The following is a 27,825-nucleotide window of genomic DNA, read 5'->3' as shown; positions in this document are numbered from 1 at the left end:
CACACTCAAGCACACTGACTCCCTTCTAGATTTTATTGTCAATTCATCCATCCCTAGACTACTGTCACTAATGGTATTTTTCAATTTGTATTCCTCTGTGAAACTACTAAGCCCCCATCTTTTCATTACAACAATTTGTAAAACCTCATTACAAAGGCCTCCAAACCCCTTGACACCAAACCACAAGAAAAGCTCTACAAAATGAAACAAGACCCTTCCTAACACAGAGTAGAAAATGTAAAGTTATACGTTGTTTCTAACAGCATTCAAAAAACAAACTCGGTGGGTAGCATATTTGCCAGAGATAAAATATTGTAGATTCAAGATTCACATGAGACTAAAGCACAAAACCCAGTCAAACGTTCTCATACCAGTACTGAGGGAATGCTGCACTGTCAGAGGTTAAATGACGCCCTGTTTCTCCTCCCAGGTAGGTGTAAAATATCTAACAACCCTATTTCGGAAAAGAACATGTTTTCTGGTCAATAATTATCCCTCAATGAAAATCACTAAAAACACTTTGTCTTTTTTTATTTCATTCACAGGATATAGCATCACTGGCTAGGCCAGCACTTACTGTCCAGAGGGCAGTTAAGAATCAACCACATTGCTGTAAGTCTGGATTCATGTAGGCCAGACCAGAACAAAGGGCATTAGTGAACCAGATGTTTTTTCCCCCCAGCAATCAGCAATGGTTTCATGGTCATCATTAGACAGAGAGTCATAGAGATATACAGCATGGAAATAGACCCTTTGGTCCAACTTGTCCATGCAGACCAGATATCCTAAACTAATCTAGTCCTATTTGCCAGCATTTGGCCCATATCCCTCATAAACCTTTACTATTCATTATACTGATCTAGATGCCTTTTAAATGTTGTAATTGTACAAGCCTCCACCACTTCCTCTGGCAACTGATTCCATACACACACCACCCTCTGCGTGAAAAAGTTGCCCCTTAGGTCCCTTTTAAAACTTTCCCCTCCTTTCATCTTAAACCCATGCTCTCTAGTTTTGGACTCCTCCACCCTGGAGGAAAGACCTTGTCTATATACCCTATCCATGCCATTCATGATTTTATAAACCTCTGTAAGGTCACCCCTCTGACGCTCCAGGGAAAATAACCCCAGCCTCTCCTTATGGCTCAAACTGTCTAACATACTTGGAAATTCTTTCTGCATCCTTTCACGTTTGACAACATCTTGCAGTGGTTAATCATTAAACTGGTTAATCAGTGGCTAGTCTATAGTTACCATACATTAACTTGGTTAATCAGTGCATATTGACTTGGTTTAATCTCTGATCATTGCATATTAACCTGGTTTTTACTCTGCACATTAACCTGATTTATTGTGTGGCTAATGCAGATTAGCCTGGTCTAGTGTTTTGTATTGCATATTAACCTGATTTAGTCCCAGGTTACTGCACACTAACCTGGCTAAGTCTCTGGTTTACTCACCTCCTTGATGCATATGGGCCAGAGATCTTTTTTATTGAATTCAAATTCCACCATCTTCCATGATTGGATTCAAACCAGGTCGCTAGACTTTACTTGGGTCTCTGGATTAATCTTTTAGTGATAATACCACAAGGCCATTACCTCGTTACGTTGCTGATTGAGATATATTGCTCTGTGCAGATTGGCTGCCATATTTCCATTAACAATAATAAGACTGAGCGTGTAAAAACTAAATGAAAAACCGAAAGAACCATGGATGCTGGAAATCAGAAGCAAAAACAGAGATTACTGGAAAAGCTCAGGAGGTCTGGCAGCACTTTTAGGTTTTTCACAGTTACAATGCCCTGGATACCCCTTCCCGCTTGTGGTATTGGCCACCTTAGCAGGTAGTGGTACTGGGGAAGGGATGTTTGAGGTAGTTCAAAGCCACCAATCTCCTTTGGTTTGGATCTAAGTGATTAATGGAAGATGATACATTATGAGAGAAAAGGGCTCCTGTGATGCAGTGCTAGTCTGGATTCCAGTCCCAGTTGCTCCAGAGGTGTATATTGATTAGAAAATATGTACACCACAGTACGGTACCAATAGAAGATGATAACAATAAATAAAACAAAATTTTGCCTTGCTTAATTATTAGTACCGCTGGGTGCAGTTTCCCTGAAAGCTGGAGTGGAGGTTTGTTTCCGACCACTGACAATCAGTAGAATAGGTGCAGCTAATACAATATGAACATTACCTCCTTCAGAACCATTATCTTCTACAACACCCTCCATTAGAGCAAAGAATTTCTCTTTTGCTCAATCCCATCAAGTCCTTCAAGAGTTTAAAACACATTTCACCTTAGATCTTAAGTCGTTTATATTCAAGAGAATAAAAGTTTGAGAAGATTTGTAGCGCAGGTTGAGGTTTTGGATGTAGGTTTGCTCGCTGAGCTGGAAGGCTCATGTCCAGACATTTCGTCACCCTACTAGGTAACATCTTCAGTGGGCCTCAGGTGAAGCACTGCTGATAATTCGAGCTTTCTATTTAAATGTTTGGGTTTCTTTGAGTTGGTGATGTCATTGCCTGTGGTGAAGTCACTTCCTGTTCCTTTTATCAAGAGGTGGTAGGTGGGGTCTAACTCAATGTGTTTGCTGATAGAGTTCAAGTCAGAATGCCATGCTTCTAGGAATTCTTGTGCATGTCTTTGACAAGCCAAACAAAGACATGCATGAGAATTCCTAGAAGCATGGCATTCCAACAGGAACTCTGTCAACAAACACATCGAGTTAGACCCCATCTACCACCCCCGAGAAAAGGAACAGGAAGTGACTTCATCATAGGACATGATATCACCAACCCAAAGAAATGAAAACATTTCAGTAGAAAGCAGGAATTATCAGCAGTGCTTCACCTGAGGCCCACTTAAGATGTTACCTAGTAGGGTGACGAAATCTTCCAGCTCAGCGAGCAAACTTACATCCAGAAAAGAAGTCCAATTTATGCAGGTGTCCCTCAAAATTTAATCACTTTAAACCTAGATTTTAATCTGGTGAACCTCTGTCACATCCATTTCAAGGCCAATGTCTTCTTGCGGAGGTGCAGTACCAAAAGCTTCATCAACGTCTGCATAACCAGGCTTTCTTATATGGGCAGGGTAAACATTACAAGCTTCTTTCGGTACACAGTACATGAAATGTGGCCTGAATGGGCTACAAGGGGATGTTCATTTTGTTGGCAGCACTGTACACGACATTATGGTTTTGTGGTGTATTTGGCAATTGTCATCGTTACTCGTCTTGCTGAGGGGCACAGAGTTATCACAGGATCCCTAGAGTATGGAAACAGGCCATTTGGCCCAATAAGTCCACACCGACCCTCCTGAAGAGTATCCCAAGTAAACCCCATTCCCTCACCCTATTACTTTACATTTCCCCTAAAAATAACACAAGTGCTTTCTCAAAGTGCTAAACCTTAGGGGAGAACATCTGGGGACCGGGAATGCCATCTAGTGCCAAAGTATAGTTGGATGGTAGACTGAGAGTAGTGTGGATATTGCAGCTGCTCCTGAGATTACAGGCTTACTTCTTTTATAATTATTACATTTCAGTCATTTAAGAATTGTGATTCTTTGTCAATATTGAATATTAAACAAAATGAAAAAAAAACTTACTTTTTTTAAAAAAAAGAGTTCTACATAAAGAGCATTTGGAGAGCCCAACACATTGATGGGTCAAGTTTTTTTTAAATCCCTAAAATAAAGATACGCATTGAAGGAGAGGGTTTTTTTTAAAAAACATCGATAAAGAGCTTTTTTTTGGAATCACAGAGGGCAGTTTTTTTTTCCTCTCAATGGAGTTGTGTTTAAGCTTGGAGAGGCCTTCATATAGTCAGGTCTGGAGGAATTTTACCGGAGGATTCGAAGCTGACTGTTGGACTACTCAAGTAGGAGCCATTTTTAATTTGATCGTTCAGCTAAGTGGCTGAATTCATTTAAGATTTATAGGAGTGATCTTATTTTGCATCCTTATTAATTTTTGTGAATAAGGAAAGGTCATTTATTTTCTATACATGCAGTTCTTCTTTAATGTGCATTTCGCCAGACGAATTGGCTATAACGCTATTGCTTAATGGTGGACAGTGCTTGGATAATGAACTTTCTGATGAAGGGATAGAGCAGGTTTTCCATAGCATGATTTTCAACAGCCTGATTTCTATAGTGGTTTCCCATAGCATTATTTTCTATAGTGCGAGGTCGCACTATAGCCTTATAACAGAAAGACCTGTATAAAGGTGCTATTAAAACCCTTTTAGGCTTAATACCATTGGGTGTATTCAGAGACACAGAATGAGATGGCTAGTGGATTTAGAGAAGTGATTACAAAGATGATTGGGTGATTGTCAGAAAAGGTAAGAAGGTAGTTCAAAAGTCTCCTGTGGCTATTTGTCTCTCAAACAAATATTCCTGTTTTGGACACTATGGAGAGGGATGGCCTCCCAGAGGAAACTTGGGTACTAAGAACGAATTAGGAGAAAGTTAGGACTGCAGATGCCAGAGATCAGAGTCGAGAGCATGGGGCTGGAAAAGCACAGCAGGTTAGGCAGCATCCAAGGAGCAGGAGAATTAATGTTTCGGGCATAAGCCCTTCATCAGGCATAAGGTACTGCTGAAGAGCTCATGCCTAAAGCATTGATTCTCCTGCACCTCGGATGCTGCCTGACCTGCTGTGCTTTTCCAGCACCACACTCTCAACTACTAAGAATGAATCTTATGTTAGGTGATATTGGACAAAATTTAAAAGGATAGTTGTTATAGGGGACTCTCCCATCAAAGGCACAGACAGGAAGTTCTGTGACAGTGAGCATGAGTATGGGATAGACTAGAGGGGTGCTGGAAAAGTACAGCAGTTCAAGCAGTATCTGAGGAGCAGGAAAATTGACGGGCTTTTGCCCAAAACATCGATTTTCCTGCTCCTCGGATGCTGCCTGAACTGCTGTGCTTTTCCAGCACCACTCTAGTCTAGAATCTGGTTTCCAGCATCTCCAGCCCTAGTTTTTACCCTGTGTGAGTATGGGATAGTACATTGCTTTCCTGGTGCCAGGATTAAGAACATCTCAAAATGTTTAAAACATCATTAGAAGGTCATGATTTGGACGTGCCAGTGTTGGACTAGGGTGTACAAAGTTAAAAATCACACAACACTAAGTTACAGTCCAGATAAACCTGTTAGACTCTAAACTGGTGTTGTGAGATTTTTAACATTGTTAAAAAGGGGGAGTGAGAAGCTGGAAGTGCTTCTCCCAGTGTTAACCTCTAATGAGGGAAGGAATAAAAGGAGAGGAGATAAATAAATGGCTCGAGAGGTAGTGTATTGTTCGGGGATTCTGATTCATTGATCATTAGGATCTCTTCAGGGACAGAAAAGACATGTTCAAAGAGGACAAATTCCACCTCAATTGGAAAGGGACCAATTTCCTGGCCAAGAGAATTGCTAGTTTTATTAATGATTTGGAGATGCCGGTGTTGGACTGGGGTGTACAAAGTTACAAATCACACAATACCAGGTTATAGTCCAGTGGGTTTAATTGGAAGCACCAACTTTCAAAGCACTGTTCCTTCATCAGGTGGTTGTAAAGTACACAATTGTAAGACAGAATTTATAGCAAAAGTTTACAGTGTGATGTAACTGAAATTACACATTGAAAAATACCTTAATTGTTTGTTAAGTCTCTCATCTGTTAGAATGACCATGATAGTTTCATTTCTTTCATATGTAAATTTTTTTTTTAAAAAGTTAAATTCTCAGGTTAACTGTAACAATTGGTGTCAGCGCAGAAAAGATGTTGAAGGTGTTAGCCCCCTGTGTTCCCTGTCTGAGCCATAATGTTTAGATGGATTCTAATCTAAAAATTGATTTAACAGAGTCTTACATGGATTCATGCAGTTTTTGAGCAAAGTACAATGTAACACTGCAGGTACAAATTCGCCCCACAAACATGTGTGTGTGTGTGCGCGCGTGTGTTTATGAGTGTCAGAGAAGAGAGAGAAGAGAAGGGTAAAAAAAAGAGGGGAAAAAAAAGGAGGGAAAAAAAGAGAAAAGAGAGGGAGAAGAGAGAGAAGTGTGTGTGTGACACAGGGACACATACACTCTCTCACACACAGACGCTCACAAACCCCCACCCCAAGCACACACATGAATCCATGTAACTCTGTTAACTCACTTTTTAAATTAGAATCAGTCTCAACATTATGGCAAAGACAGGGAACACGGGGGCTAACACCTTCAGCATCTTATCTGCGCTGACACCAATTGTTACTATTAACCTGAGAACTCAACTTTTTAAAGAAGTTTTGTGATTTACATATGAAAGAAGTGAAACTATCATGATCATTCTAACAGATGAGAGACTTAAACAATCAAGGTGTTTTTCAATGTATAATTTCAGTTACATCACACTGTAAACTTTTGCTATAAACGTTGTGTCTTACAATTATGTACTTCACAACCACCTGAAGGAGCAACGCTCCGAAAGCTAGTGCTTCCCATTAAACCTGTTGGACTATAGCCTGTTGTGTGATTTTTAGTTCTAATAAAAGAGACTGAACTATTAGAGAAGGGAATAAGTAGCATTGTAGATAGAAAGGTATTTGAGGATTGTTATGAATCTGAAAAGAGCAAGCTAATGAGAAAAGATAGACAAGAGCAAGTCAGAGAAAGTAGAAACTCTGAAATTTTAAAATGCATTTATTGTATTATGGACCCTCCCTCAATCATCAGAGGGAAATTGGGGAAAATAATATGTAGGGAGATCACAGATATGTGTAAGAATAAGCAGGGTGCAATTATAGTGAACTTTAATTTTTCAAACATGGATGGGACGACCATAGTATTAAAGGTTTGGATGGTGAAGAATTTGTTAAATGTGTTCAAGAATATGTTCTTTATCAATATATAGATCTACCTACGAGAGAAGGAGCAAAGCTTGACCTTTGCTTGGTTAATAAGCAGGGAAAGTGACTGAAGTGACATTAGGGGAACACTTTGGGCCTCGTGATGATAACTCTATTAGTTTTAAGATATTTAAGCCTTCCATAAAAGTTAAAGGTTTTTAACTTGAGGAAGGCAAATTTGAATGGTATGAGACAAGAATTATCAAAAGGTTGACGGGAGTAGACTGTTCGCAGGTAAAAGGGTCAACTGACAAGTGGGAGGCTTTCAGAAGTAAGTTAAGGAGAGTTCAGAAGCATTATGTTCCTGTTCGAGTGAAAGGGAAGGCTGGTAAGAGTAGGAAACAGTGGATGAAGAAAGATATAGAGGCTCTAGTCAAGGATAAAAAAGTTCATATTAGACACTGACAACTGCGTTCAAATGAACCTCTTGAACAGTATAGAGAGCAGGGGCATTCTTAAGAGGGAAATCAGGAAGGCAAAGATGCAATAGGACATAACCTTGGCAAATAAACTTAAGGATCATCCAGTAAGATTCTACAAACACCTTAAGAGTAAGAGAGCAACTAGAAAGAGGAGTAGGGTTCCTTAAGATCAGAGGTAATTTTTGCATTGAATTTTATGAAATGGACACATTAAATGAATATTTCACTTTTTTTTTAAAAAGCTGTGCAGAAAAGAAATGGAGGCTACAGAATGCATGGAAATAAATATTAACATTTTGAAAACAGTTCAGATTGAGGAAGATGTGCTGGAGGTCTTAGAAAATATAAAAGGTGGATAAATCTCTAGAACCTGATCAATGGAATTTCAGGACATTGTGGGACTTTTAAGTAGGAAATTATGGGACCCGTAGCAGAAAATATTTGTATCATCTGTAAACACGGGTGAGGTATCTGATAACTGGAGGATGGCTAATGTTGTGCCTTTGTTTAAACGGGGTTGAAGGAGAAGCCTGGGAACTATAAACCTTTGTGTCTGACTTTGATGGTACGTTGTTGGAGTGGATTTTTATGCATTTGGAGAAGCAAGAACTGATCAGGCATAGTCAGCACAGTTTTGCATGCAGGAAATAATGTCTCTCAAATTTGATAGAGATTTTTTTTGAGGACGTAACCAAGATTGAGGGCGGCAGAGTGGCAGTCGTCGTTTACTTGGACTATAGCAATCTTACTAGTAAAGTTAGATCACACAGGATTCAGGCTGAGCTGGCCAATTGGATACAAAATTGGCTTAAGGACAAGAGACAGAATGGTGCTGGACTAGTCTAGTTTGGGATTATGATCAGCATAGAGCGGTTGGTCTGAAAGGTTGTTCCCATGCTGGATGATTCTACAAAGAAAGTCCATTGAGTTGTCAGACCTTCAAAATGAACACAGCATTTCTGCAGAAATGCCTTTTTTTTTGCAACAGTGGAAAAACCAAGAAATATCAAAATTCCAATATTTTGTTTGTTTTCTTTTTTTAAAAACAGAAAAACAGTACAAGACCGATTTAGAAACTTTGCATGCACTTATATAAACTATCCATAAGTATATTTTTGAAAGAAGAAAAGATTCTGGGGCCTAGTATACACATAATAATCTCATCCACAATAAAATCAACCAAACTTAAGGTTGAAATACAAGGGCGGTCAGGGTTAATTCTCTGGCCAGGTAAGACGCTCCCAGATCCAACCGAAATGGAGAATTCAGGCTGGGCAATAGAGGTTGAAATGTGAAGATGGACCATTAGAGGGCAGTGAGTACTAGTCACTGGAAGGTGGAAGTACCTTTTGCACAAGGAGAGAAACAATTGCACATGCAAATTTCACTTTGTTCCTTCTATAAGCTCAGCATGGCTTGAAGTTCAGTCCCTCACACATAGTTAATAAAGTTTGATGTGTTCAAACCTTATGCAAAAGGCTTGAGCATGTTAAGTCCAGACAGACACTCCAGTGCAGTGCAGAGAACGTAGTACTGTCAAAGGGCTCGTCTTTTAGAGGCGATGTTTAAACAGAGGCCTAGATTCATTCCCACCAAACCCCTGTGGTTTAAAAATTGAAAACCCCTACTTTTAACACTATCGTGCTGCAGAGCTGAACAATTTGCCTACTGTCCATATTTCCCCTTTGTCCCTGTATTTATAAAGTGGTGCTGTCAATCATTTGCAGATTGTGGGATCTTGCAGTGTCGGCTGGTTTCTGTGCTCCCTACCTTACCAGGATGACTAAGTGTTTTGGCTGCTCAGCGGCTGAGAGATTAACTGTTCAGACAATTCATCCATTCCTTGCACTGTCTGTTCCACTTTTCGCAAAGGGTTGTATTGAATGCGCGAATCTGGTGGGGGCATGGAATGCGCTGCCCGTGGGAGTGGTAGAGTCAGAATCATTGGCGACCTTTAAGCGGCATTTGGATGGGTACATGGATGGGTGCTTAATCTAGGTTAGAAGTTCGGCACAACATCGTGGGCCGAAGGGCCTGTTCTGTGCTGTATTGTTCTATGTTCTATGTTACAGAGTCAGTCATACAGCACAGAAACAGGCCTTTTGGCCCACTGTAACTATACTGACCATACTACACCAACGCCACTTTTAATTTGTTCACAGGATGTGGGGCAGCACCGTCTGGGCAAGCAGTTATAGGCCATCCCTAGTTCACCTGTACTTGATCCATAGCTAACTGTACCCTAAGTGCTCAGAGGTTTAAATGCTCTAGCACCCCCTCATTTCAGTTTTTAGGCTATAACTGGGCATACAACAATCATTCTCAGTCACTCTACGCTCTCTTTTTGTTGCTGTACACTCTGACCATCAGCTCCAGTCTGAGATGAGAATACCAGGGTGTCTGTGAAACCAGCAGCCCAGCTGGGTTTGGATGTGAAGGATCACATGGCTTCCCTCTCTCAGGCCATCAGTGTCTTCTCTTCACTTGACAAACGTCACAGATGGCTGGATAACCAGTTGTTCTCAGTTGTTTGGAATCTTGCTGTGCACACAATGCAACAGCGATGAGTTTCAAAAATGAACATTGTCGACCGCAACATGTCAGAGTTGAGAAGCGTAGCAGTGGAAAAGCACAGCAGGGTCAGGCAGCATCCGAGGAGCAGGAGGATCGACGTTTCAGACATAAGCCCTTCATTGGGAATGTGACATGCAACATGTCAAGGTGGCTAAGGATGCTATACAAATGCAGCATTTTAGAAAAAACCGTGACAACAATGGGCAGGATGAGTTCTTTTAATAAAATTGATAAAATGGAAGTTGTAGACAGTGTCTTATAAAGAATATCCCAAGCAATCAGGTACCATCGGATGAGTGAACATAACCCCTCTCTCACCTGTGCCTATAGATTATCATTGAACTAAAATATGCTAAGAATCTTTTTTTCAGAAAAAAGGTTAAAAAAAGGGACAGAAATTGTATTGGTCAAAACGAGCATCAGCAGCATCGAAATCTCCCACAGTCCTCTGGAAAGAAACCAGACACTAGGATTGTTTTTGTGCAAACTGCCGCCTGTTCCCTCTCCCCCGTTCCAATCCCCATCCCCACCCTCATCATCGCGCACCCCCCTCACCTGGTCATGCCCTTCTACGCTTTCCTACTTTCCACCCTCTCATTCACTCCATCCGCCCAATCTCTCGTCATTTACCACACCTCCTCCCCCCCCGCACCCACACCCCCACTCTGCCTTCTCTCTCTCTCTCACACACACACACACACACACCCCTTCATTGGGCCTGTAGGCTGCAGTCTGGAAGTCAGGGTTTAGATGGAAGCAGATCCTGGTGCTTTACTCAATCATGATGTGGACAAAGAGTGACGCTGAGGGAAGGCGATCCCCGCTCTCTGTTAGGAGGTGAATGTGTCGATAGCCTGTGAACAGCAAACAAAATGAGGAAATGGCATCTCTGTCAGGGTCAAAGACAATCAATCAATCACGGCACCCTACCCCATCATAATTGCCCTCCCCAGACCCTGTCACACTCTACCCCATCACAGTTACCCCCTGTGGACCCCATCATGCCCCCTCTTTTACCACTGCACCCTCCAGACCCCGTGATGAACCCTCTTACCATTGCCTCCTCTGGACGCCATCACGTGCACCCCCAAACCATTGCCCCCTCCAGATCCCATCATGCCACCACCCCACCCCCAAACCATTGCCCCCTCCGGATCCCATCATGCCGCCATCACCCCACCCAATCATAGTACCCTCCGGAGCCCATCATGTGCACCACCCCGCCCTCGCACCCCCACAACCCACGACTGCGATCCCAAAGGGAATTGGCCAATTAGTAGAAAAGCAGGAAGGGATGCTGGGCCTTCGGGGGAAAGTTGGAGATCGACTGATCTTTCCAAAGATACAGAACAGCATTAAGTCAAGTTCCTTTTCTTCTGTCAGAGAGTCATACAGTACAGAAGAGGCCATTCAGCCCATCCACTCTGTACCACCAAAGCATATGTCTGCTTACACTTGTCCCCTCTCCTGCCTTGTACAAAGTCTTGAATGTTATGACACTGAGTGCTCATCCAAACATTTTTTTTTCCGAAAAAGGCTGAGGTTTCCCACCTCAACTTGCATCCCAGGCTGTGGGTTCCTGACCACCCTCTTGTTTAATTCCACACTCGTGAAAATAATTCAACAAGGGAAATTCTTCAGATAGGGGAGTCCCTCCTTGTAATGGAATCAGTCCTATTCTCAGCCCTCAAGTTTGGCTTCTGCTTCAGGGGTAGGAGGGGGCAGCAGCCAGCATGGTGCTCCAGAGGGTAACTGACTGCCACTATGCCAGTGAGAGATGCCAGAGAATTCTCACCCTGAACCCATGGAAACCTGAGGCAGCAGCCTGTGGGGTCTGACTCTCCAGGGAAAGGTAGGAGGGGGCAGCTATGGTCAGTCTTTCCAAAATAGGGCCCTGCTAGTTTCTTTACCTAGTTTCAAGCTCGTGAAGGGTAGTGTAAACTGTCCGATAAAATCATTCTTGGACGACATGTCGTAGTCCTGCACCACAAACCGCACGAAAGCCAGGTCAGGGACAGAAACGTCAAACTGGAAGGTAGCGTTCCACATGGGACTGAATCCTGAATGGGACAAAAATGGAGAGTTATTTACAGAGAGAAACTGGGGGTTTGAATCCTCCCACTTGTTGGGCTGAAGGGTCCATTTCCACACTGTAGGAATTCTAACTCCATGCGGTCATCAACTGGTTCTTTGATGAAGAGAATCTAACTTTGATTAGATTAGATTCCCTACAGTGTGAAAACAGGCCATTTTACCCAACCATCGACCCTCTGAAGAGTAACCCACCCAGGCCCATTTCCCTCTGATTAATGCACCTAACACTACAGACAATTTAGCATGGCCAATTCACCTCGTCTGCACATCTTTGGATTGTGGGAGGAAACCAGAGCACCCAGAGAAAACCTAAGCAGACATAGGGAGAATGTGTAAACTCCACACAGACAGTCACCCAGGGCTGGAATCGAACCCAGGTCTCTGGTGCTGAGAGGCAGCAGTGCTAATCACTGAGCCACTCCAACCTCTGATCTCAGCTGTGACCACCCCCGCCCCCCCTCCCCCCTGCCAACCTCATATTGGCCTGAACTCTTTGAAGGGAATGGCTGAACTGTACAAGACAGTTAGGATGGACAGTAGATACCAGCCTGTATCTAGTTCTGACTGCATGTTGCTGCATACCAAGAGTCTGTATTTAGACCTGACTGCAAAGTCCTGTAAGTAACAGAACAGGAGACAGTCATTTAGCCCTTCTAGCCAGCTGCTGTATTCAACAAGATCACTTACGTGACTGTGGTCTCAACTTCACTTTTCAATCTCCCTCTAATGAACTTTTAATGTATTTAAGGTTGAGTTAGACAAAGACCCAGCCTCTCATCTCTCAGGAGAGAACATGCTTGGAAAGGAACCTTCTCATCCAACTTAATGGGAGACCCATTATTCATAAACCTATGCCCCATAGTTCTCGTCTTTTCCACAAGAGGAAACATCCATTTTCAAGTGCCCACAGGATATTTTAAGTTTCAGTAAGATCACCCCTCATTCCTTTAAGCTCCAATTAGTCTAGGCCTAAACTATTCTTTCAAAAGAAGCCCTTCATCTGAGATTTGAGTATAGTGATCCCTCTCGGAATTGTTTCTAATGTAATTACAGGGTCTGGACATAATGCTGTACTGGTGAGGTGTTTTATAACGTAACTTACCATTGTTGGAGATGTGTTCGGTTTCTTTTGAAAGACAATCTTCACGAACACCAAAAACCTCTACCACCACCAGAGGATCCACAACTGACTTGAGCTTCAGCCTGTTCGACTTTGGAAGCTGTTGGGCAGAGATGACCTGAAGGAAACAAGGAATTTGTGAAGACCAGAGGGAGTCAGTGTTTTAGCAACGCATCAGGGGCATACTGAACTCATAACATTGATGCTGCCACATCTGCTGAGTTTCTCCAGCATTTTCTGCTTTAGTTTCACATCTGGAACTTCACAATGAATTCTGAAGCAGGAATTTCAACTCAACCTGTTCCAGCTGGGAGGGGGCAGACATCTGCCTCATTTTCTATCAACCTGGGTCTGGAAATCAAGTAAATTGGTGAATGTTGGACATTTCCAACTTTTTTCTAAGTTTTGTGGCAACTCTGAAAGTAGTGGGTCTTGATATTCAGTGCATTCCCCCCAGTGAGGTATGACAACATTGTTCTTTCTGAAACAAATCTAAGCAAAGGAAACTAGGAGGGTCTAGGGATAGGTTGGGAAAAATACAGTGAAAAATTCCAATGCAGACAGGCAGTGGCTAATATTTAAAGATATACTACATGGTCTACAACAGATACACATTCCTCCAAGACAGAAACACCCAAAAAGAGATAAGATCCATCACCATAGATACTATTAGAAGTTTCATTAGATCAAAGGAAATGACTTCAGGATGCTAGAGTAAGTGGCAAACCTGTAGACTGGGAACCCAGCCAATGAGGACTAAGAAACTGTTTAAGAAAGGAAAAAGCAGCAAGTTTGTGAGGAACATAAAAGTGGATTGCAAAAGAACTGTAAGGTATAGGAGTAGAATTAGGCCATTTGGTCCATCAAGTCTGCTCCACCATTCAATATGCTTCTCAACCCTATTCCTGCCTTCCCCCTAGAACCCTTGATCCCCTTACTAATGAAAGGCCTCTCTCACTCTCTTTGCCACAGAGGATTATGGAGGCCATGAGCTCCACAGATTAACCATTCTCTGGCTGAAGAAAGTCCTTCTCATCTTAGTGCTAAAGGTGGTCCCTTGGAGTCTGAGACCTTGGATCCTAGTTTCTCCCACCAGTGCAAACATCTTCTCCATGTCCACTCTATCCAGGCCCCTGATTCAGTCTGATTGAACTTTACACAACACTATCAGAGGCGGCCCACCAGCTACCGCTGCTGCCTCACAGCATCGGAGACCCAGGTTTAATTCCACCCTCAGGCAATTGTGCAAACTCTGCATAAACATTCTCCCAGTGTCTGCATGGGTTTCCTCCCACAATCCAAAGATGTGCATATTAGGTGGATTGGTCATGCTAAGCTGCCCACAGGGTCTGGTGACATGCAGGCTAGATGGATTAGCCATGGGAATTGCACAGTTACAGGGATAGGGTAGGAGGGTTAGTCTGGGTGAGATGCTCTTCGGAGAGTTGCTATGGACTTGTTGGGCCAAATGGCTGGTTTTCACACTGTAGGGAATCTATGATCCCCCTCATCCTTCTAAATTCCATACAGTACACACTCAATAGAAGTCCCTTTACAGTTTGAGAAAAGGGAACAAATAGCTAGAACAAATGCCCATATTACAGAGGAGCTAGGGCTGGATGTCTTGAAATGAATGAAGGTGGATAAATCCCCAGGACCTGATCAGGTGTACCCTAGAACTCTGTGGGAAGCTAGAGAAGCGATTGCTGGGCCCTTTGCTGAGAAATTTTATCATCGGTAGTCACAGGCGAGGTGCCAGACGACTGGAGGTTGGTTAACGTGGTACCACTGTTTAAGAAGGGTGGTAAGGACAAGCCAGGGAACTATAGACCAGTGAGCCTGACCTCAGTGGTGGGCAAGTTGTTGGAGGGAATCCTGAAGGACAGGATGTGCATGTATTTGGAAAGGCAAGGACTGATTAGGGATAGTCAACATGGCTTTGTGCATGGGAAATCATGTCTCACAAACTTGATTTAAGAAGCTCTTAAAGGAGCTCTTTAAGAAGTAACAAAGGGGATTGATGAGGGCAGAGCAATGGACCTGATCTACATGGAGTCAATGGTGTGGTGCTGGAAAAGCACAGCAGGTCAAGCAGCATTTGAGGAACAGGAAAATCAATGTTTCGGGCATACGCCCTTCATCAGGGATGATCTATATGGACTTCAGTAAGGCATTCCAACAAAGGTTCCTCACAGGAGATTGGTTAGCAAGGTTAGATCTCATGAAATACATGGAGACTAGCCATTTGGATTCAGAACTGACTCAAAGGAGGAAGACAGAGGGTGGTGGTGGAGGATTGCTTTCCAGACTAGAGGTCTGTGACCAGCAGTGTGCTACAAGGATCGGTGCTGGGTCCACTGCTTTTTGTCGTTTATATAAATGATTTGGATGTGAACATAGGAGGTATAGTAACATGACATCAAAATTGGAGGTATTGTGGACAGCAAAGGCGGCTATCTCAACGGAATCTTGACCAGATGGGCCAATGGGCTGAGGAGTGGCAGATGGAGTTTAATTCAGATAAATGCGAGGTGCTGCATTTTGGGAAAGCAAATCTTAGCAGGACTCATACACTTAATGGTAAGGTCCGAGGGAGTGTTGCTGAACAAAGAGACCTTGGAGTGCAGGTTCATAGCTCCTTAAAAGTGGAGTAGCAGGCAGATAGGATAGTGAAGAAGGCGTTTGTTATGCTTTCCTTTATTGGTCAGAGTATTGAGTACAGGAGTTGGGAGGTTATGTTGCGGCTGTACAGGACATTGGTTAGGCCACTGTTGGAATATTGCATGCAATTCTGGCCACCTTCCTATTGGAAAGATATTATGAAATTTGAAAGGGTTCAGAAAAGATTTACAAGAACGTAGCCAGGGTTGGAGCTATAGGGATGGGGCATGACCTTATAAAAATCATGAAGGGCATGGATAAGATAAAAAGACAAGGTCTTTTCCCTGGGTTGGGGAGTCCAGAACTATAGGTCCCTTTTACATCTTTCCTTCTCACCCTGAACCTAAGGGGCAACTTTTTCACGCAGAGGGTGGTGCATTTATGGAATGAGCTGCCAGAGGAAGTGGTGGAGGCTGGTACAATGACATTTAACAGGTATCTGGATGGGTATATGAATAGGATGGGTTTAGAGGGATATGGGCTAAGTGCTGGCAAATGGGACTCGATTAGGTTAGGATACCTGGCCTGCATGGACGAGTTGGACCGAAGGGTCTGTTTCTGTGCTGTATATCTCCATGACTCTAAATGTGAGCCTGTCACTGGTGAACAAGAGAATTAGTAAATGGTGGAGAAGCTAAACAGCTACGGAAAATAGGAAAAATCTTCAAAAGTGATGGCAGGTTGTTACCAGTTGGGTACACAACTGCTCATAACCTACACGAACAATTTGGTTTTGGGATGAATTGCATTATTTCCAAATTTGCTGATATCACCAAACTGGGTGAGAATGTAAGTTGTGAAGAGAATGCAAGGAGACTTTCAGAGGACTTGGGCAGGCTGCATGAATGGGCTACAGTTATGGTAAGTGGATATAATGCAAATTAGTGTGGAATTATTCACACTGGTAGTTTAAAAAAAACACAAAGGCAGGTTAATTCTCAAACTGAGAGCAGCCGGGAAGTGCAGGTGTCCAAAGGGATTCGGACGTCTTTGCTCACGAGTCTCAAAGTTAGCACACAGGGAAATTCCAGCATGCAGGTACAGCAACCAACCAACCAGGAGTGCAAACGTATGATGGGCTTCATCACATGGGGATCTGAGTACAGGAGTAAAGATGTCCTCCTGCAATTGCACAGGGCCTGAGTGAGGTTGCATACAGTTTTGAGCTCCTTTTCTAAAGGAGGTATTTACTTGCTGTGCACGTGATGCAAGTGAGGTTCACCAGATTAATCCCTGGGAAGCGGGGATTTTTCTTTTAAAAAAAAAGAGGAGAGATTGGGGCGACTGAGTCTATATTCCCTACAGTTTTAAAGAGAGAGAGGTGACTCCCTAAGACTTACAGAATTCTGACAGAACTTGACAGAGCCAATATAGATGAGATGCTTCCCTCTAGTGAGTCTAAAACCACAGGACCTAATCTCAGGCTAAAGAACAGGCCGGAAATTTCTTCATCTTAGAGACAATATCGAGCAAACCCAAGAGGGAAATAAAAAAGATGTTTGGCGGCTAATGACATTAAGGCATATGGGTCAGAGGTCACATCAGTCAACGAATGGTCAGATTCCATCCTTCTGTTTGCAGGTTTCCTCAGGGAATCAGCAGGAAATTGGATTTAAGGCCAACGTTCAGCCATGATGTACTGAACAGTGGAGCAGCCTCAAGGGGGCTGAATGGTCTACTCCTGCTTCTATTTTTACGTTTTTTTTTGTTCTTTCATGGGATATAGACATCACTGGCAAGATTAATAATTGTTGTCCATCCCCAGTGACCCTTGAACTGAGTGGGCTGCTAAGCCATTACAAAGGTCAGTTAAGAGTCAACCATATTCATATAGGCCAGAACAAGGAAGGGCATCAGTGAACCAGATGGGCTTTTATTGACAACCTGGTGGTTTTACAGGCACCACGACCAAGGTCAATCCTCAGTTGCCCAAGCTGGAGAAGCCATGCCTTTGGATTGTTAGCCCAGAAGCACAAACATTCCTAAAAAGCATATGGCCAGTGATTGTTTTTGTCTATTAAACTAGCTGCCATCCAGCCTGCTCCTTTGGCCATCAGTCCTGTCCGTTGAGGCAAAGTGAGAAACAACTTGCTAACTCCCTGGCAAGGCCTTAGGCCTAAATTCAACAAGCTCAAGTGGGAAAAGCAAAAGCTTGAGGAAGATGAATAAAGTTGCAGTCTCTCACCATCACATGGAGCTTCTTCTTATTTAGCCAGGAACCCTTCTGAATGTTTTTTGAATCAAAGCCAACCTTCTTTTCTCTCAAATATTTTGGCTTCAGATTGTAACCAGCAAAACCATTGTCCAGAAACTTCCCCTGGTTGACGTCCATCTCCTGCCCTGGAGTCTGGAAATTTAGAGCCACTACAGAGAAAGAGGGAATGGGGATACATTCTGTTACTCACTGACATCCTTTTCATTGTATGTAATGACCATGCTAGACTGAGGTAACTCACCAATCTGACAGCCCGCGTTCCACATGTCAACAGGATTGTAGTTGGAGGAATCTGTTCTCAGTCCTGCTGGGTAAATCCTGCTCAACTGTCGGGTGTTCAGTTCAATAAATGGCTTGGCTGTGGGAAAATACAGCCGATTAATATTTAACTTCATTCCTCAGAGTAACATCTTCTGCAAAACCACGTTCAGCTGCTTCATCAGTCCAAACCAACAATGTCAGCCTCAACTCAGTGGTTACAGATCCTGAGTTTGAGTCAGATTGCTCTGGATTGGAGTCCCACTCCAGGGACCTGAGCATTCAGACCAGATTGTTACTCCAGTGCAACACTAACAGTACTGCATTGTTGGAAGTTCCCTCTCTCGCTGTGATGTCAAACCAAGGCCCAGTGTTTTTATGCAGTAACTAAGAGAGAAGGGTAATGTGGTTGATGTGGTATACATGAATGTCCAAAAAGCATTACATAAAGAACATATGTAGACAAAAGGCTTGACAATAAAGTTAGACACCATTGAATAAAAAGGGAGATGTTAGTACAATTCCAAATCAGTGAAGTACAATAGACATTAACACTTTTATTGATAGCAGGTTTATTTATAGAATGAAGCAATACATACACCTGCTTTTTGCTGAGCAACCAGCAGTCACTCTTTTGTAAGTGGCCTAGGTATTTAAATAAACAGCATCTTGCCTCTGTTTATATGAACAATACAGTTATAACACCATTATGAGACAGTAGTGACATGATATAAAAATTGTCTGGCTGACATAGAAATGACAGTAATCCTAATCATTTTGTGTTTTGGATTGGAGGTTGTGGTCAGGTTTCCTAGACATTGGTTTTAAAATTCTACCTTCCTGATCTATATTAATGAACTGGACCTAGGGTGTAAATGGCACAATTTTGAAATTTACGAACAACAGGCCTTTATAACCGGTGAAGAGTACAGGCTGGTGAAGTGGGCAGACAAAGTGGCAGGTGATGCTTTAATACAGTGAAGTGTGAAACCATTCATTTTGGTCGGAAGAAGCAGGAGAGGTGATAAAGGCTACAACACTAAAATGGAACAGAGTTGGATATAGAGTCTGTACACAAATCCTCGACAGGGCAGGACAGATTGAAAGTGGTTAACGGAGATATGTGAGATTCTCAGCTTTATAAATATTGGAATAGAGAACTAAAAAAAGACTTAAGATTAGAGTGGTGCTGGAAAGGCACAGCAGGTCAAGCAGCATCTAAGGAGAAGGAAAATCAACATTTTGGGCAAAAGTCCTTCATTAGCAATGAGGCCTTGTGAAGGACCTTTGCCTGAAACGTTGATTTTCCTGCTCCTTGGATGCTGCCCGACCTGGTGTACTTTTCCAGCACCACTCTAATCTTGACTCTATAATCTCCAGCACACACTTCGGCCTAACTAAAAAAAAGACTGTTACACTGACCCTTTACAAAGCTCTCTGTTAGCTTCAAGTGCTGCACTGAGTCCAGTCCTGGGAGCCAAACTTGGAAGGATGGATCTAAGCCTTACCAGAGGCTGCAGAAATGGTTCCAAGGATGAGGAACCTCAGTTATGTTGAAAGATTGGAGGAGTTGGGGTTATTTTTCATTTTAAAAATACAAGGAATGTTGAGCCCAAAATGCTCCAAATCATAAGGGCTATAAAAAGGAGCAGGTAGATAAAAACCATGGTTGAGAACCAGAGGGCACAGAATGGCAAAAAAGATCGGAAGGAACAGGTAGTTTTTTTAAAAAAATGTAGTGGATGGTTAGGATCTGGAATGCACGACCAGGAATTGTGATGGAGCGAGTTCAATCAAAGCATTCAATAGGGAATTAGATAATTAATTGAAGGGAAAATTTGCAGGGCTACAGAGAAGAGGCACAGGAGTGGAACAAGCTTTTGCTGAGAACAGGCAGCAACATAAGCCAAATGGTCTCTTTCTGTTTTGCAATTATTTTACGATTCTATGTATGCCCTCTCCAATGGGTGTAGAAGACCCCAGGGTCACTGACATATTTTTAAAAAACCAGAAGATTTCCCAATGGCCTGGCCAAATTCCAATCAAATGGGCAGATTATTTAGTTATTATTTCATTGCTATTTAAAGGTGTTTGCTCTCTACGGACTTTATTTTCTCAAACCACTGAGGACACACAGGAGTGCGTAATTGCACGTTCTTTCTGTAACCATGTCTTATGATGAGGTCACATGCCAATCTATGTTGGATGAGCACTAACAAAGACAGATCTGAAATTTTCAGATGACCAGCATCGAGTGACACACTATCAATGGATGCCCTCTAAGCTGTTTAGAATTTAAAAGAATACGATGTACTCTTGATCAAGTGTAGAAGCATTCTGAAAGTGCCTGACAGGGTAGATATTGAGGATGCCTTGGGGATCAAGCTGATGGGGACTTAGTGCCAGAATAAGTGGAAGGGGGTGACACAGTAGCAATATTACTGGACTTGTAATCCAGAGGCCTAAGGTAAGAGGGCTCAAATCCCAAAATGGCAGTGGTGAGATTTAAATTGACTAAAAGCTAGTCTAGTTACAATTGTTGTAAATACTAAATTTCTAATGTCCTTTAGGAAAAAAAAAATCTGGCCTACACGTGATTCCAGTCCCACTGCCTGGTGGGTGACTCTTAACTGCCCTCTGGAACGAAAACTACTCAGTTCAAGGGTAACCAGGGGATGGGCAAGAAATGTTGGTCTTGTTAGTGACACCCACATTCCATGAAAGAATAAAGAATGAGGGTGCAGCTTGTTATGACTAACAAGAGGAGAAATTTCTTCACCTGGTATAGTATGTCATGGCATGTTTGCATCATATCTGATTATGCTGGTCTTATCACAAATCCTTGCACAATTCTTAATTGTTTGAGACTGTGGACAGAACTGGAGAGTCTAGTAACCAACTTTACAGGAGAGTGATGAGGTGGTGTCGGTGTTGGACAGGGGTGGACAAAAGTTAAAAAAAAAATCATTCAACGTCAGGTTATAGGCCGAAAACTAGTACTTCCAAATAAACCTGTCAGACTATAACCTGGTGTCGAGAGATTTTTAACTTTAGAGTGAGTAGAACTCACTTTAAAGATCGCACAAAACAAAAAAAAAAAGAGAGAAACTTCTGTAAAGCTTATTTACAGAGCTTTAAACATCTATATAATTTGGATTTGGAGCTAGAGAGTCATCTTTGTATTACTCCAAGGTGAAACAGAGTCGGAAAGTGTGGCATTGGACAAGCACAGCAGGTCAGGCAGCATCCAAGGAGCAGGATAGGCGATGTTTTGGACATAAACCCTCCATCAGGAAGGTGCAATAGGGTTAGGGTTAGACAGTGCCACACGTTTTGACTCTGATTCTCCAGCATCTGCCGTCCTCACTTTCTCCTAGATGCTCAGTATTTTCAAGGTTGAGATCCATGGATTTTTGGGAATGAATGGAATCAAGGGATATGAGGATATTGAGAGGTGGTGAAAATCAGGTAGATCAGCTCATGACAATTGACAGAGCAGGCTTGAAGGGCCAAGTGATCTTTTTTAAATACTATTCCTTGTGTTCGACTTACCCGTTTCCTGTGTCAGTTTATTGAACTTGCTTTCTACAAAGGATGACATCTCATAGAAAACCTGGTTTTGTGCAGCATCTTCAAATCCATTGAAGTGGACACTCTTGCAGAAGATGACAAGGTCGGAGAGTTCTTTAGCCAACTTTATCTTCCCACTCTGGAAGAAAGAGACATTTAGCCACAACACAGTTACAGGTGTAGGGGTTCTTAGACACAGTTTCATTGACATACTCTGAGCTTGGCAAGATGGACAAATGCTGTCTTGGCTGATGTCAAATCAGAAAGAAAAGTAACAGCCTTAATCCCATCACAGTTAACAAGACTGCATGGAATGCTCTAACATCCCAAGATATCCAAGGTGCATTTTTCCTAAGCTTAGATGTACAGCATAAACTTTCAAAGGGAATTGGATACATTCGTGAAAAGGGAAAAGGTACAGGAATGTGGACAATGAGTGGTGGGTGGATGACTGGGTGGAATAGCACTTAATAAACTAGCACAGGCTTGAAGGGCCAAATGGCCAATCCAAAGATGTGCAGGTCAGGTGAATTGGTCATGCTAAAATTGCCTGTAATGTTAGGTGCATTAGTCAGGGGTAAATATATGATAGGGGAATGAGTCTGGTGGGTTACTCCTTGGAGGGTTGGTGTGGACTTGTTGGGCCAAAAAGGGCCTGTTTTCATACTGTAGAGAATCTAATCTTTTGTGCCTCATCACGCTATGAGTTTTCACTCAAGAACAAAGTGGTTGAGGAGGAAACACTAAGTCTTGGGTTAAACCTCACGATTATAATGACAAAGACAAGTCAGTTAAAAACTGGCATTGGGCAAGTCATAAGGAATATGCTTTCACCTAGAAATGTTGGTTAATAGCGAAAGCTGGAGATCGCCGAGTAAGCAAAATCTCAAGAGTTTTCAAAGAACAAATTAGTAATGTGATGGGAGGGACATGATGGGTTTCCAGGATAGGACAAACTATTCAGCCTTCTTCCTTGGAACATAAAACTTTCCGTTGTAGCTACCCATTTCGGAAACATGTTTAATTATAGAATAAAGCTTGCTCTAAGTATTCCCATCAAACACTCCCAGGAGAGGTACAGTATGGGTTTAGAAACAGAGCAAAGCTCCTTGTACTTTGATCCAACAATGCACCTCACCTCATCGTGAAAGGATGACATCTTACTCCAGTAACAGCCAGAGGCCAAGTCTTTGCCTCGAGCAGATATTCATGCTACTTTAAATGACACAAGTCCTGAGGTCTATGCAACTGAGTTCTTGTTGCCTCCTCGCTAATTGTTTCCTCTCGCAAGCCTCTAGTAGAATCAATGGAATAAAAATGAGGGAAAATGGGAGAGGCGGAGGGAGAAATGGATCGACTGGTAAGGGCCAAGAGAGGTGGGAGAAAGAGGGGCCAGGGGGTAATGAAGGAGGGTGAAGGACAATGGGGGTGGTGGAAGGGGAAAAAGGAGCAGGGGAGGTGCAAATTTCACCTGCAAGATCACCCACCTTTTTAACTTCCTTTTGCTCGTCTTCACTGTCTTGTTCAGCGGCCTCATCCTCATCAGAAACCTCATCGCCCATGTCGGCATCCTGGGGAGCTTCCAGGCGATTCAGCCTCTTCCCTTTCACCAGGATCTTCCCCTTCAGTTGCTGCATGTCATTCATCAGAAACCAGGAACAATTACTGAATGCGCACGGCTGGCTTACGGTGAATTCACCACCCTCCTCCCAACCATTCCCACCCTGACAATCACCTAATAGCCGTCCAGCCTCGGAGATTCCTCACTCAAGGGGTTAGAGTCTTGAAGAACAGCATTCAGAGGGTGAGCAAAGGTCCAAGGTGCAGTGCCCAGATTGGAACACAGCAATTCAAAAGGTTTATCCAGAGTGAAGGATAACTTCTATCCCCAATCCTTGAGATAGAGATCAAAATCTCATTAGCCTTTTTGATTTTCAGTCCCTGTTCATGGCTTTATAGTGATCTACCTGGACTCTGCACCTCCACTGTTTCTAATGCTTCAACATTTATAAAGTATCCTGTCGCTCTCTTATAGAGTGAGATAACATGTGCAGCAGAATATTGGAATGTTGGGAATAAAGCAACACTACCCATCAAGCTCACTCCACTATTCAACCCTATCATAGCTGATTCAAGGCCTCCACTCCCATCTCTCATCATGTTGTCTCTTACCTGAGGGGAAGGGAAGTTGGTTGGGACTTTGCCGTCAATTGTGTTGGTAAGCAGCATGTCACCGAGGATGCTCTTCATGTGCTGAGCCATGACAACTTGCTGCTCTATGCTGCAGTGATTCTCCAGAGACAGGATGACAGGATAAGGAGACGCCTGGAAAACAAATACCATAGTACACCATTCAGTTGGACAGACATCGAGAGATTACAGTCTTGGTTCAAACATGGACAAGAAAAAGAGCAATATTCCAGAGGGGAGACGACAGTGACAGCGACATCCCTTCGACCAACTGTGGCATCAAGGAGCCCTAACAAAACTGGAGCCAGGAAAGATGTTGTGAAACGTGAAAGGGTTCAGAAAAAATTTACAAGGACGTTGCCAGGGTTGGAGGATTTGAGCTATAGGGAGAGGCTGAACAGGCTGGGGCTGTTTTCCCTGGAGCGTTGGAGGCTGAGGGGTGACCTTATAGAGGTTTATAAAATCATGAGGGGCATTGATAGGGTAAATAGGCAAAGTCTTTTCCCTGGGGTCGGGGAATCCAGAACTAGAGGGCATAGGTTTAGGGTGAGAGGGGAAAGATATAAAAGAAACCTACGGGGCAACTTTTTTTACACAGAGTGTGGTACATGTCATGGGTGGAATGAGCTGCCAGAGGAAGTGGTGGAGACTGGTACAATTGCAACATTTAAGAAGCATTTGGATGGGTATATGAACAGGAAGGGTTTGGAGGGATATGGGCCGGGTGCTGGCAGGTGGGACTAGATTGGGTTGGGATATCTGGTCGGCATGGACAGTTTGGACCGAAGGGTCTGTTTCCGTGCTGTACATCTCTATGACTCAGTAGGTGTCTGACGCAAATCCTCTGCTGGTTGGAGTTTTGATGATTGACAGTCAGTCATCTTAACTCCAGGACATCTCTGCAGGAGTTTCTCAGGGTTAGTGTCCTAGTCCAAACCATCTCATAAGATTAGAAATAGGAATCTTTGCTGATGATTGCACAATGTTCAGCACCATTCAAGACTCCTCAATACTGAAGCAGTCCATGTCCAAATGTAACAAGATTGGACAATATCCAGGCTTGGGCTGACAACTGGCAAGTAACATTCGCACCACACAAATGCCAGGCAATGCCAATTTTTATTGAGACAATCTAACCACTGCCCCTTGACATTGGTGTTACCATCAACATTCTGGGGGTTACCACTGACCAGAAACTCAACTGGACTTGCCATCTAAACATTGACCTGCTCTTGCAGCCAGAGGCTAAGAATACCTCACAATGAATAACTCCCCTCCTGACCTCTCAAAGCCTGTCCACATCTACAAGACACAAGTCAGGAGTGTGATGAAATACTTCCCATTTGCCTGGATGGGTGCAACGCCAACAACACTCAGGAAGCTCGACACCGTCCAGGACAAAGCGGCCCACTTGAATGGAGAACATCAACAAACCTCCACCACCAACGCTCAGTAGCAGCAGTGTGTACTATCCACAAGGTGCACTGCAGAAATTCACCCAAAATCCTCAAACAGCACCTTCAAAACCCATGACCAGCTCTATCTAGAAGGACAAAGGAACCAGTAACCTGCAAGTTCCTCTTCAAGCCACTCACCGTCCTGACTTGGAAATATATCGCTGTTCCAAAATTCTGGAATTCCCTCCCCAAGGGCATTGTGGGTCAACACACAGCAGGTGGAATGCAGCAGTTCAAGAAGACAGCTTCTCAAGGGGGCAACTAGGGTCAGACAATAGACCCTGGCCACATCCCACAAATGAACAATACAAAAGAGATTCTGAACGATGAAGTCTTGAAGGAGATCATTAATTTTAAAAATAACTTAATTACCAAAAGAAACTCAAGATTTTATATTTTAAACAAAATATTTTACCATGCAAGTATTAAACAAAGGAAGCTTAACACTTCTGTTTTGTAAACCCTTACATTTTTCCCCAAAAGTCTCCCCATTCTACTTATCTTTGTGAGTGTGTCACTGGCGAGGCCAGCATTTGTCTATCCCAGAGGGCAATTAAGAGTCAACATTGCTGTGGGTCTGGAGTCACATGTAGGCCAGACAGGTGCGGCTGGCAGTTTCCTTCCCTAAAGGACATTAGTGAACCAGCTGGTTTTGAAATGGTCATTGTTAGACTCTGAATTTCAGATGTTTTTTTGCTTTGTTTTTTAAAAATCCAAAGCATTGGTCGTCCACTAGACTTTCCAGGATCGTCCAGGGTTTCTTCAGTTATCCAGAGACTGAACCAAAACTGTGTAATAGCTGCCAGAATGGCACTTTGACCCCCCCCCCCCCCCCCATTTCCCCACTTTGGCTCTTTGTGCATGAAGCTGTTACAGGTTTTAATGAAAACCCATCCGATCTGTTGGAAATTTCACTTGATCTGGCCTTTATATGACTCCAAACCCACACAATGTGGATGACTCTCAACTATGGCCTAGTAAGCTACTCAGCTGCAAGAATTATTGGCTTTCACCACCCATATTCCAAAAGATTTTTTAAAGAATTCTTTAACAGAGTGTGGCAAGAAGCTGGAACTTGCTGCAACAGGAACTGGTTGATGAAAATAGCTGAGATACTTTCCAAAGGAAATTAGAGGAGTACATGAGAGGAAAGGATTTATATTTATCTCATGCCTTCAATGTAATAAAGACCCATGGAACTTTGCAGCAGCTTTAACAAATATATTTAGAGAAGAAACCATACAAGGACACATTAGGGCTGATAGCCAAAAAGCTTGGCCAAAGAACTATACTTTCAGGAGTGTTTTGAGGAAAGTGAGGATGCGAGGCAGGGAGATTTAGGAAGGGAATTTTGATGCTGGTCTCTAGTAGTTGGAGGCACAACAATTAAAATCAGGGAGGGTCGAGAGGCCAGAATCAGATGTTCAGAGCGAGGGATTAAAGAGGTGGGGAGAGTTGGGCTTGAAAACAAGGATGAGAATTTTAAATTGAGACGGTGCTTGAATAGGAGCCAATCAGTATCTTCTGGGGGAGGGAAGGGAGGAGGATTGGAGGTCTGACACTGATATAAATATGAGAATCTTAGTCATGGAGCAGATTGCACTCAATTTCAGGATGTGGGCATTGCTGGCTCAGCCAATACGCATTGCTCATCCCAAAAGGCAGTTCAGAGTCAACCACATTGCTGTGGGTCTGGAGTCACATGACAGGCTAGACTAGGTACGGATGGCAGTATCCTTCCCTAAAGGACATTAGTGAATCATGGCTTTCCCCACCACTCCAAACAAACAACAATGATTTCACAGTCATCATCAGACTCTTAATTCCAGGTCTTTTTACCCAATTCGAATTTCACCATCTACCAAGACAGGATTGAACCCAGGTCCCCAGAACATTACCTGGATCTCGGGACTAATATAGTCCGATAATAAAACCATTGGGACATTGCCTCCCCCTCAACATTCTGGTGGGAGGTCCTGAAGTTGTGAATGGTGCTACATGAATTCAAGACTTTCTTCCCTTTGCTCCAAACATAAGCTCTTACTGTTGTTGTGCATCTTTATGGTCCCAGTCAATTGCCAGACACAACAGGTTAGATCTAACCTTCAGTGCCACTCAGTTCAATCTCACATACAGGGCTTTGAGTTACAATGAACTGAAGGCTCAAACAAAGTCCTGTGAACACTGGCTTACCTTAAAGGCATATTGCTTAACAGCTTGGATGACGTCCTTGAAGAGGATTTTTGAGGTGAGGGTGTAGCCGTGATAAATGACCGGTTCTCCATCTCGTCCATCCCAGCAGTCCAGTTCCACACAGCGGCAGCCTTTATTTAGGGCACTGCAGGCAAGACAGCATAAACTTAGCTTCCTGTGG

At 43.1% G+C, this 27,825-nt stretch overlaps 1 protein-coding gene across 2 annotated transcripts in view; it reads right to left on the bottom strand.

The window, feature by feature from the left end:
• Positions 1-10,088: 10,088 nt before the first annotated feature.
• Positions 10,089-27,825, bottom strand: part of plcd1a (phospholipase C, delta 1a) — a 92,747-nt gene continuing 75,010 nt past the window's right edge. For both annotated transcript variants that reach the window (XM_072576373.1, XM_072576372.1), the window contains exons 7-15: positions 27,645-27,789; positions 23,977-24,129; positions 23,292-23,435; positions 21,787-21,943; positions 18,218-18,334; positions 17,947-18,125; positions 13,083-13,218; positions 11,797-11,946; positions 10,089-10,740 (exon numbers count right to left, since the gene is read on the bottom strand). In XM_072576373.1, the coding sequence (XP_072432474.1) occupies positions 10,658-10,740; positions 11,797-11,946; positions 13,083-13,218; positions 17,947-18,125; positions 18,218-18,334; positions 21,787-21,943; positions 23,292-23,435; positions 23,977-24,129; positions 27,645-27,789 (1,264 nt within the window). In that variant the 3' untranslated portion in view covers positions 10,089-10,657. The remainder of the gene's footprint in view (positions 10,741-11,796; positions 11,947-13,082; positions 13,219-17,946; positions 18,126-18,217; positions 18,335-21,786; positions 21,944-23,291; positions 23,436-23,976; positions 24,130-27,644; positions 27,790-27,825) is intronic.

This window comes from Chiloscyllium punctatum, chromosome 8, assembly GCF_047496795.1.
Source record: "Chiloscyllium punctatum isolate Juve2018m chromosome 8, sChiPun1.3, whole genome shotgun sequence".
Classification (NCBI taxonomy): Eukaryota; Metazoa; Chordata; class Chondrichthyes; order Orectolobiformes; family Hemiscylliidae; genus Chiloscyllium; species Chiloscyllium punctatum.
The sequence above is the reverse complement of the archived record's forward strand: the minus strand, read 5'-3'. Positions and strand labels throughout refer to the sequence as shown.